The sequence below is a fragment of the Habropoda laboriosa genome, unplaced genomic scaffold (assembly GCF_001263275.1).
Source record: "Habropoda laboriosa isolate 0110345459 unplaced genomic scaffold, ASM126327v1 scaffold186, whole genome shotgun sequence".
Lineage (NCBI taxonomy): Eukaryota > Metazoa > Arthropoda > Insecta > Hymenoptera > Apidae > Habropoda > Habropoda laboriosa.
Window position 1 is genome coordinate 3,761,501 of NW_017100427.1, and position 12,193 is coordinate 3,773,693.

The window sequence follows — 12,193 nt, forward strand, 5'->3', positions numbered from 1 at the left end:
AGCCGATAAAGATCGAACATCCCGAGCGCCGGGTAGCACGCGCATAGAGAGTGCAAAGGGTTAATTCAGCGCGCGAAACGAGCCGTGCTCGTGAGCCCGATCATCGTGGCCGCGTTAACAAGCCGAACGACGCGTCGCCGATCGGGGAACGTCTCTTCTCCGCGGGTAAATTTAGACGTGGCGCGATGGAAACGGTTGAAGCTCGGTTTAACGACGCGTACGGGACTTTACGTCGTGTATCAGTCAGCGGGATCCTCTCGCTTTAGGAAGATCTCTCTTAGTCTTTACATCCTGCGTAGAACCACGTTCTCCGCTCTTCTTTCTCCCGCGACTGTAACGCCTAAGCCCGCGAGGAACTTTATTGCTCGGCAACGAGAGTAGGCGATCGCGAGGCATGTTTGACTCGAAGCAGTATAAACCCGGAGACGATTACCCCCGCTGTCACGTTCGCGTGAAAACATGTCACGATTTCGAGGCCAGGCTTTGCGGAGTATCCAAGCTGGTGCACGCGTAAATTCGCCCCGTGAATTTATCTCTGTCGCGCGGGAAGAGCATCTCGGATGTAAAATCGTTGTTTTCCTGGTACCACCCTATGGATACTTAGAGTACAAATGCTACTCGTATTGATAGTTCCTTTTTTTTTTCACGGAAGAGAAAATGCATTTTTCCAGCGCGAATTCAATTTACTCCTGCGGTAATCTCGCGATGGTTTTTCTTTTTTATTCTGGAATATGATTAATCGTCTGTGGTGTCGCAGACACGAGAATCAACGCGCCAGTTCATTTTCATTCCGCTCATTTTTTCTGTTACGTGTTAATCTCCGCGCTCGTTCCATTCTGCTGGTGTGAATATAATGGAACGTTTATTTCTTCATTCTCCCGGAATATTTATCTTTATTTTCTGTTACATCTACCACCGGCTGTGGAAATGAATTGAAAATAATTTTCTCTTTTTTCTTTTTTTTTTTTGGAGAGAGAAACTTTTTGCAAGTCTGTCGAGGGAAACGTAGTGCAAGTTTTCGAAGTTTTGTTATTCGACTGTTCCGCAGACCGGACAAAGATGCGTCACGATAAGGCGAGCTCCGTGGAGCACAATGTAGACGCGGCAAAAGTTCGCGGTCAGCCAAACACTGGCAACTCCGTAACAATCGAACAGACATAACAGTCACTTCCATATGCAAAGGATGATCGATTCTACCTTTACCAACCGCAAACTTGAACTTAGGAACACGGGGATCACTGTTTACCGAGAACTTGCAGTGATAAATATCCAATCGAATTGATCGTCTCTGTTCAGTCTAGACCGATTGTGGTATAATAGGAACCATAACTTGCACCGTGCTGTGAATCGAGAGGTACCTTGGAATCGTCGACGAACATTTCATCGAATATTTAATTATTGAAATTTTTATTTAATTACTGAAACTTTTAATTATCGACGCACGCGATTTATATCGATCGATAAAACAACAGTGCGAGTGTGACATAATAATATTTTATTATTCGTCTCATTATTATTTCTTACAAGAAAATTGATGTTTGTCGAAAATTTGAAAATTTTAAGTTTGTCGGTGATTTCAAGGTAAACCCATAAAACAATCCTTACTCTCGATGGTGCTGGCGAGGCGTAGTAGCGCCAGAAGCAGTATGCTGATCTTCAGCTCCATCCTCGGCTCACATCTCACTGAACCATTTCCCTGTTGCACCGGAAGCCCAAACCGAAGATACAACCACCTTACAACCCGACCATTTCAATCCATCCAAAAACCCATACCAATCTTCGTCAGAACTTCCTAATCACCCATTGTCCATTTTCGGTCGTCTCTTTACTACCAAACGATCCTCCGCCTCACATCTTTTCCAAATAACATAAACGATGTAAAAAGGAAAGAATTAAAAAAAAGAAAACAGCATTAACTGCTAGGTAGCTACAAATTATCAGGTCTGTCGGACAGTTGTGTCTCTTTCCTCTTCCTCTGTATTTTAAAAAATTTTATATTCTACGATCATGATCCAACTTTCTACTAATTTATCAATTCCGTTTATACAAAAATCTGCCATTTTTTCATCGAAATATTTTTTCCCCAGTTTCAAAGTTTCCTCTGCACTCTTCCATTACATAAAATGGTGTACACAATTTTCAAAAGATCCAGGACACCAGATAGATCCTCTCCACTGACGTGTTTACCGTGAAAAATTATCAACGATAAACCAACAACTACCACCTACACCTACATACTCCATACTACATACTCTAGCATAATAAAAGTGTGAATTACGAATACGAGAAGGTAGCTCTGAAGGAACGTTAAAGACAGGACTATCCAACGGACCTAATACATGACGGAATCGAGCACGCGTCGAGCGGGACACGTGACCGGCGGTTCGGTCCGTGCGCGCGATCAACGAACGGAACGAAGGAAACCGCGGGGTATTGGCAAAATTGAGGGTTGGAGGCGCACGATCCTCGCAGCTCGGCACGCGGTAGACGACTGAACTTGCCGACGTGCGCGCACCTCTATATATATACATATATACACGTCTCGCTTCGATAGCGTCGCTCTTCTTCATCCCTTGTCGTCGTCGGAGGAGGGTTGCCAGTGGTGGTGGCGGCGACGCCGATGCCAGAGACGCAGATGATGGTGGTGGTGGTGGTGGTGTTTCAGAGAACGCTCGAGGGTGCGCCTTCCGCGAATGCCGATCCTCCTTTCGTCGCGACTCGGTCGCATCAAATGCGTGCTCGCTCTTTTGCGTGCGCCACACCGTATTCTAACACTTCGATTGTCTTATTTCACCAGTTACACTTGCACCCTTCGACTGAGAAGAATACCGAACAGAGAAGTTGAACGTGTCGCCGAGTTGAGCAGAGGTCGAGATTCCAGTTGGACGAAGATTCTTGGATAGAGAGGATGTTTGTAGGGGATGTCGGAGGAAGTGGAATAGTGTTTTCCTATGGGCGATGTCGGGGAGATTGCGGAGGTTTTATTGTTGTCAGGGTGAGTGGATGGTTTGTTTGGAAGAGGGTAGGGGAGTGTTTGTTGCTTTTTTTAAGGGATGTTGCGAAGATTTATGCTACTCGGTTTGGTATTAATTTCGCGTATGTAACACTTTTGTTGAGTCTGTTTGGAGATTTGTGTAGTAAACGTAGTCCCTTGGTATTGGAGGGTTGATATTCTTTGATTTTATTAATTAGTAGTTGAATATTGAACGAGGAAGGATATCGTGCAAATACTTTTTCCACTCGATGTATATTTGTAGAGTGTGTTGTACGTTGTGTGTACACCCGAGGCTACGTAACGAACGACGTAGGGATGCACCCTAGCATAATCGTGAAGCTCCTCGCCGACTATTGTTGGGAGGAGCCGTGTATTAATCTTATGTACATTGGGAATGTGCAGTAATTTGTAAATCGACGATAAGAGAAAAAAAAAAAGATACGGAGAATTCCAAGGAAATTTCGATAGAACGAACACTTGTGGTTAACCCTCCACAGTCGGCAAGTTTAAATCCTCAACTTTGACCTCAGGCTATATCTTTCTCCCTCGCTACAAAGTAAAACCACGAATCCGCCTCAAACCTAATCCAATAAAAACCTACGCTTAACCCTCCCTTATTTCCCAACTTTAAAAGGCACTACTATTTCACCTCAAATGATCAGTCGAACCACACACTAAAATCCCTTTAAAATTAACCCTGTGAAACTCCGAGAAATTTTTCCATTGCTCCTCTAATTTCGGTGCAACACTCTGCGGTCCTAATCGAAAACTGTCCGGTCACCCGGCTTGCTCGTAATCCGTGAAAAATTCTCCTCTTTTTACTCCGCGAGAGTAAAAAGTTTAAAAATAGGGACATTGTTCGCCACGGAGTGGGAGAGACGATGGTCTTCTGGTAAGAGGACCGTGAACACCCTCGCGGCACTTACCCCAGAACCGCGGAACGGTGAGATAGATAAATTGTCCATCTCGCGTGTTATAATTATAGTTCGCCTTTTACAAGCATATTTCTGACATACACGTAGTCTTCCTTTCACAAAAGGTTAAATGCAACCTTGACGCATCCCGAGGAGCCAATTTTCCTTTTATCGATGAAATAGCGCGCAAACCTGCCCGGGGTGATCGTTGTACAGGGTGAGTCACGAGAAGCAGAACACCTGAATATCTTTGTTGAATTTGAAGATATGAAATACGGGTACATCAGAATTAGAATGGTTTCGAAGGATGCACATCGTCATCGTAATATTATTTCTTTTCGGTATTTTCAAGGTCGCCAACGTTTTTTCACATGGAATGCCCTATTTTTTTTTACGGTAGTTGGAAAGCTCATTAATTTCCACGTGGAAAAGTATTAAACATTGTTTGTCCTAAAGCTAATAATTAACGAGATATTAACGACAGTTTGATCCGTATGATTCGCACATCGTCGCGAATTGTCCCCGAAGCAAGCGTGGCACACGCTTCACGAATTCGTTCTGCTTCTCGTGACTCACCCTGTATACCAGGGGTGGCCACCTACGCCAAGGAATATTTGAAAGAGCCATTTATTCATCTTTGATAGTTATTATTGATAATAGCTACTTTTGAATATTGATCAGTTTTAGTTTACTAATAATTTTGTAACAAGAAATGTGTGGGTGATGGGAGAATAAACGTAATCGTGCTCGCGCTTGAAATCTTTTATTTCTGAAAACCCAGACGAGACGTCTGATGTCGCCCGTGCGACTTTCGGCGGTTGAATCCCTTCGCGTCGTCGGTCGGGATCCTGGCTGCCCTCGGAACGGATCTCAAGTGTCTCCCCGCTTTCCGAGGACAGTCATCTTTATCGGCCTGCCGCGACATCGACAGCGACGAAAGACACGTCCGTTGCGTGCGTCTCGCAGTCTCGATAGTGTTTACAATGTGGCGCCGTGCGCGCTGCATGGGCCGCCACAAATGAAAGAAAATAATTACTCTTGGACATTGATCAGTTTTAGTTTACCATATTTCGTACATACGTTTTATTTGCATAAGAGCCGCACCACTCGCCTGCGAGAGCCGCACGCGGCCAGAGGCCCGGTAAGGATCGAATAGAATATCACGTGGTGGCGGGGCCGGTCATGTTGCAACGAAGGCGGTCGGTGAACGAGTCGATCGTCGTCGAAGAGGATCCTCGCGGGAACGTATGGGATTTCCGACGGTCGATCACCGGCGATCCGCTCGAACGTGAAATCGGATCCAACCACGGGAACGAGGTTAGAGACGTGGTGGATGCCTCGCGGACGCGTTCCAGCTGGAGAAAGGGCGGCGTGTAACGGTAAACTAGCTTCCGAATCGGTTGGTTACGCGTCTAAGAAACCGATACCCACCTCGGTGTAAATAAATCGCGTCGAGGGGATCTGTTTCCGTTTCGTTACTGCCCGCCGGATTAACTTTTGTCCACGTTTCGCCGTGATCGTCCGCGGTGATGTTGGTTCAGGTTACTCCTTCGTGCAGGTTGCATCGATTCAGGAGACGTTGTTAGATGGACCTTGTCGTTTGTCATCGCTGTGACGAGTTATGGTTCAATGCGTAGGATGCAACGCATCAAAAAATGACAGGAATTTTTTTGAAATTTTATGGGTTTGTAGGAGACACTGATGGAAGTGTTGGGTAATTTTTTGGTGCGCTACTTTTTGGTTCTTCAGGGTGAGAATACCTATGAGCTTTCCTATTTTTCTGTCCATCTTGAAAACTATGGCAGACGTAAAGACATTGTTGCAATGAAAATTTAATAGCTGCACATTTCCCTGTACTAGACTAACGTTTTAATGTCCCTAGCCATGTCGTTAAGTGAGATTGCTGCCAGGGTTTATGCAGGACATATACTTTTGTGGGAAAGGGAATAAGAGAAAAATGTTAAATTTTTAATTGTCAGCTTGTAAATATGAAAACAACTTTCTTCGAAAATTAAGCTTATATAGAAGACATTCAGAAATTTTGCAAAAATACCAAAAAATGATTTTGAAATTTTATTAGAAAATGTTGGTCGGAGAAGTCAATATATCAAATGACTGATAAAAATGTTCCATTAAATATCATCGATACTAAACAGTCCCTAAATGGTAGGGAAATATTTCTAGCCACTCTATTCACAGCCGGAAAATGGGTTCCGCAATTTGTAAGATTTGTACAAAACAACGTTTCTAGATCAGTGTCAAGACATTCGCGAGAAGCGGTACTAATGGACTGTACCGTAATCACAGTGCTTTTACTTAATGGAACAATCTTGGGACCCAGTGAATTACAGCGACGCGGGAAGATTTACTTTGGTTCGCGTTTAGAAAATAACATCGTTCTGGTATTACACAGCAGAGGATGAGACGAGTTAACTATGATTGGGATTTATCGCCTGCTATTACGATTACAGGATTTCACATTGTAAGATGGTATCTCATGGAGGAATCTCATCCGGAACTTTTCATCGTACCTCTTTCCACGCGGACTCCTGAAACAGAGCAGTCCTTTAGACGAGGACTCCCATCAAAGAACAGCAATTTAATGCAAGCCATTCCCGACTTCCAAACTCAATTCCAGAAAAATCTCCTCTTAACTTCTCTGACAAAATTACGCGAACCAGAAAAAAGGGTGAAAAGAGGAATGTAACAAAATCTCTGGTGAATATTGAGTGACTCGTGATCGTTATTTATGAGACGAATGGTGTTCAATTTGTTTCGTAATTTATAGTGGTTTTAAAAGCTTTTAATTTTTATTTACAACAAGATTTTATGGCTTAAGTCTAAATATTTTTCTTATAAACAATTTTTAGACTGTGATTCTCAAGAGCAGCAACTCGTCTTCAAACTTTCATTGAGATACTTTGGAAGATGAATATTATCCGGTATAATGTGACATAATATCTGTTAACATTCATTATCTAAAATTAAAATGTTGCTCATTCATACCTATTGTTCACAGTAATTCCCACAAACACCTTCATAATTAACATTCTCATATCTCGTAATTCCCCTCAGCCCCATTACCATACCTCCCCACGAACAACTTGGAACAATCTCCATCGAATCGCGCCGCAGTTAATGTTACCCTCTCGCGTGGGGAATTAGCAAGCGCTCTAAGACGTTGTAATACTGTAGAGAAAACGCTCAGATTTTGTCTAAGTAACGACTTTTATTGAAGTAGATAGGCTTTGTTATAATGTAGTTCATTTTCGTATTCCTGGAATTTAGCGTGTCCCAAATGCAGCTTTTCTCGATGGAAAACGTCGATATCCCGATATTCTGCCCACTGCATAAGTGGTTTGTAGGAAAGCAGCACGAATATTTAAATTTTAATAGTTTGAATTTGGTCGACAGAATTTAAATTTTGCCTAGTTTAATGGAATTGGAATTTTCCTTAGTTTCAATTTGATTGGCAGAATTTAAATCTTGAATAGACAAGATTGGTAGAATTCGAATAATTCATGTTACACTTAAAATATTCCGAATTTACAAAGAAATTAATTTAAAAAAATCCTAAAATCTAGCAATCTCACTCTCAATGATCTACACACTTCTGAGATGAAACACAGCTTCGCGTGGTCAGACGTATGTTTTGAAACACGGTGCGTCGCGACGCGCCCGAGATCGCCTTAATCCAGATAAACGCGTGTATATACCGGCGGCTGGGCCGTCGAAGCTTGACTTACGCCGATGGCCCTCTCTCGCAGATGGTTATCACGCGCGTTTACGAGCGTCCTCCTTCGAACTCCTCCTCGTTCGTCCTCTTAAGCGATTTAACGTAAACACGCGCGGCAATTTGTCCGGGGGTTTACGTCGCCCTCGGGAGAAGCGCGTGTCTCGCCACGGGGTGAGCGTGTAGGGTTAGGGAAGGAACCGGGGAGCGAGTGACAAAGGAGAAATGAGGAGAGAAAAGCGGAATACGATTGAAGGGAGAGAAGGGTGACTATGGATGACGACGTTTCGGGGTCATTCGAACGCTTTGTGCGATACTCCGCTTGATGAGGTGATGAATTTATGTGCGCTGGATGTGGTGACTTTTCGACGATTGAAATGGGAGAACGAAGGGGCGGAGGAATTTAACTTGGGAAGTAGAATTAGCCGGTTGAGACAGACGTAACTGCTTGTACTACTGGATAGAAGACGGCTGCTCAAGCAGACCTGTTTCGGGCGCCCGTAGCAGCCCGCGGGCAGTGTTGCGGGCAAAGCTAGGGCAAGTGAGGCTCGGAGAGTGACGTAATGCCCCACGGGCAACCTATTGAGCAGCTTTGGTATAGAAGATTAAAGCCATAGATAATTTTTTACTTACGGGTAGAAGATTGTTGAATTAAGAGATTTTGCTTGTGTTGGATTATTTCTAAGGACGCTAAATAAAATATATCGCTTTGGAACAAAAATGTCTCAACGTTTTTTTTTAAAGAAAGACACTAGGAGGACCATCAGATGTGTCTGGAGTTCGTCTTCGAGTCGAGACACTCTACACCGCAATACAATAGGATAAACAGTTGGTAGGTATAAGCAGACTCCAGCTTTCTCTGTTTGGATGTCCAGTGACAGTTCCCTAGAGCTATTCGTACAGAAAAGACGTTCTTTTCGAGCCGCGTTAACGAAAGAAAATTCAATATATAAAAGGAAACTTTTACTTCAATCGTTTAGAGGTTATTAACTAACTTTGAAGGTTTTAAAATTTTTAATCTTAAACCTGAACCTGATTTCTTTCGTAGTATGTATAATAAATCAACGCGTTCTTTTATCACGCACACGAAGGCACAAAAAGACCAAAAATTCCTCTCGCGACATTTCCTCCTACATGAAATACCTGGTGCGCTGCACCAAACAGCGAAGCCAAGAAGAAAAGAAAAAAAAAAAGTGGAACACGAGGGGCGAAGAAACGGAAGAAAGAGGAAGCCACGAAGAAAAGGGACAATGGTAGGGGACAGTGTAAGGGAACAGAGGCGAGGGAAACAATCTGGCTGCACGAGCCCGCGGCTAGATCGCGGGAAACAACGAGAAGAAAGCTCGCGCTCGGTTGCCAGCCACGCTTCGCAGCCGCGACTAATTGCGATCGCTAATTTCGCGCCCGCTGTACTATCGACAAAAGTCTTTCCTCCGCAGATGAAGGAAAAGACGCGATTGCTCGCTCGCGGGCCCTGGATGCTCTCGCGAACATGTACTCACATTTCAATAAATTCCACGCCTGCATGACACTATTCATATATCACGTTTAAAGGAAAAATAAGCTGGGAAAAATTGAACGAGACAATTTTCTCTAATAGTTACTTACAATTTCAGGATATTTTCTGATGTTGAAGTCCTTTCCTTGATTCCTGTGGTGTTCTGAATGTTCCATTTCTAATTTACAATAAGAACATTGTTTTCTAAATGTTAAATAAAAGTTATGAAGAATTTCTAACTATCCTGAGATATGGTTGACTTCACTACTAATCTTTAGAATATTTTTCGAATCTTCGAAGTAGTATAAGTCAATCGTTTCTCAGACGCCAGAAAAATTCGGAATCTCTGAGTAGTGTAAGTCAACTATTTCTCAGACGCTCGAAATTCAGGATTTCTAAGTACTGCAAGTCAACTATTTCTCAGGCGCCGGAAATTCGGGATCTCTGAATAGTGTGGGTCAACCATTTCTCAGACGTCCGACCTTTTTCGGAATCAGTTACCTCTTTTCGCGCAAGTTTCTAAGTTTTCCCCTCGAATTTCGATTTTTACTCGTTCCAACAATGCATTCAACGCTTGCAATAATTATAAACTATCCGTACGAATCCGCAGCAACGGAAATACCGAAATAAAATAAATGAAAGCTTCTACGTTTCTGCATCTGTTCCGAAATTATTAACGAGCCTTCAGGTCGGCTGTAGCGTTCGGTTGCTTATCGGAAAGTCGAGGGACGCTGGTTGATTCGCGAGCGGAGTCCTTTGTTCGCGAGTACCTCGTCTACCTCGAACGGGCCAGGCTGAAATATTCAGACGCAGAGTGCGTTTCCGGTGTACACGGGGACGTGGAACACGCCGGCGTCTCGCGGAAGGGACGCCGCGCGTCTGAAAGGGACGCTGTTTGCTTCGGGAAAGTGGAAACGACGTCGCGGAGGGTGAACGGTGACCTGGAAAGAATTCCTTTCCTGATCTCGTTTGATTTCCGCTTAGAGTGGCAACAGCGTGAGGGGCGCTTTGTTGAACTTTATGGCAGGACGTTGTTACTCGAATCTTGAAACATTTTATTCGTTGAATTGGTTTTTATGTATATCAGCGAGTTCAATCGATTCTTCGATTCTCTTGTATTCCTCGAACATTTCCAACTTCAGAATTCCGCTTCCGGAAGTCTTTTTCGAGAACTTGGAGAAATCGACTACCTGTTGCGGTTGTTACGCTGGTATGGAGAATTTTAATTGTGTTTCTCGTCGAAGTGAAATGACACTTGTATCTCGCAAATTATTAAACGAATCAATTTGAATTTTAAAACATATATTGTCACTTTCGAATCGATTTTTTAAATACCAGGTAAGCAAAAAAGTTGTCACCGTTCTTCCAACGTTGAATAAATTGTGAAAATTTAATTAACTCGAGTTTTTACGCATATGCAATCACTATTGCGTCGATATTCTAAATATCAGTCAAAGCTTCGTGAAAAAAATCAACATTTTTTTAAGGTCGCTCGCAAACGAACATAACTGACGTTAACGAACGTAGAATACTAAACTTAATGATTCTCAATTTAAAAAAATTACCCATATAAAGCAGAATAATTCCCAAAAACTATTATATTCTTCGCACTCGACAAAATTCCATACTGTATTGATAAAACGGTGAATATCGACGCACGAACAGAGAACTGAAAATTCCCAGGTAATTTCGCGAAACTAATACTTCCGGGGGGGCGTCGCGCGATGCAGTTGGAAATTATTAAACAACTGAAATCTATTAGCGTTCATGGTGGAGAGAGGGATGCTGTGTAAGCAAAGCGGGAACTGAAAACGCGTGGTGTGGGACGCGATCGCAGTGCTGAAATAACTGAAATCGCGGCGGGAAGAGACGCAGCGCGATGATTACGTGCAAACAAACGGTTTTATACTGCGTAATGGCATTTCGCGTCATTAAACACACATATCGGCGATCTCGTTTAAACCGGCCCCGTTAATTGTATCCCTTGAATGGTAAACATAAATGACGGACCGTGCGACAGCGTAACGATCTGCTTGATCATTAAACGAGGATAATCCCGATCGAGTCGCGGAGACAAAAACACGCCTCGTGTTTGCGAAAGTTTGCCAGAGAGAGGGAGGTTAAAGACACCGGTGTTTCCTACCTTGCGAGTCCAAGTGGATACGTGAAATTGCGTTAAATTCGCGCGGAGTCTGCCGCGAACCTAATCCAATAAAGTGACCTAACCAAACGTACGCTCAACCCTTCCTTAATGCTCAACTTTAACCCTCACGCGACGCATTTCTCGCACGTTGGAGAATCGCGCCGTTGTTTCGCCTCAAATAACAGAGCACACGCAAAAATTCCTCCTAATCAAGACTTAACCACAGTCTTTCAATTGTCACCATAGAAAAATAAGTGTAATATAATTATTTCATTTAATAATATATGTTTCTTTATCAAAGCTTCCTCCAATATTTTATAAAAAAATAAATTTCAGAGAAAATTAGATTTTTTTATGGAAATAACGAGTCACCAACTGTCAAATGGGAGTTCCCAGATACTAAAGCTTCCAAAATTCTGCGTACGATAGCGATAGTGAAATAAAAATTCAGATTCGTCTCTGAGAAGAGTGACCTATAGTGTCACCTACTGTCAGGTGAAAATTAGGTATTTTTATGGAAATGATGTGTCACCTACTGTCAAGTGAAAATTCTCGAACGCTAGAGCTCCCAAAATTCTGCGTACAACAATGACAGTGAGATAAATCGACAGTGATCTGAAATAAAAATCTAAATTAGTCTCTGAGAAGAGTGACCTATATTCGAAGCTCAACCCTTTGAAGCCCCAGCAACTCTTCCTCGACTTCCCTTCACGAGTCGACATCTCGAAAACTGAAGAACGCTTCTCTATCTTTGAAAGACATTTACGCAAGCACAGGAAACAACAGTGATCCAGTTATAGCGAGGTGCAAGTAATCAGTAGCTCGACATAGTACATAGACCTCGAATTGCAAAGGGTTAAGCGATTGGCTCGCTTTCAGTCAAGCCTCAGGATTGTTGTTTAATTCCACT

The 12,193-nt window shown here is 43.0% G+C and overlaps 1 protein-coding gene across 1 annotated transcript in view; it reads right to left on the bottom strand.

Moving 5' to 3' along the window:
• Positions 1–1,666, bottom strand: part of LOC108575604 (netrin receptor UNC5C-like) — an 11,469-nt gene extending 9,803 nt beyond the window's left edge. Inside the window, exon 1 of the mRNA XM_017938434.1 lies at positions 1,606–1,666. Coding sequence (XP_017793923.1) covers positions 1,606–1,666 — 61 coding nt within the window. The remainder of the gene's footprint in view (positions 1–1,605) is intronic.
• Positions 1,667–12,193: the final 10,527 nt, after the last annotated feature.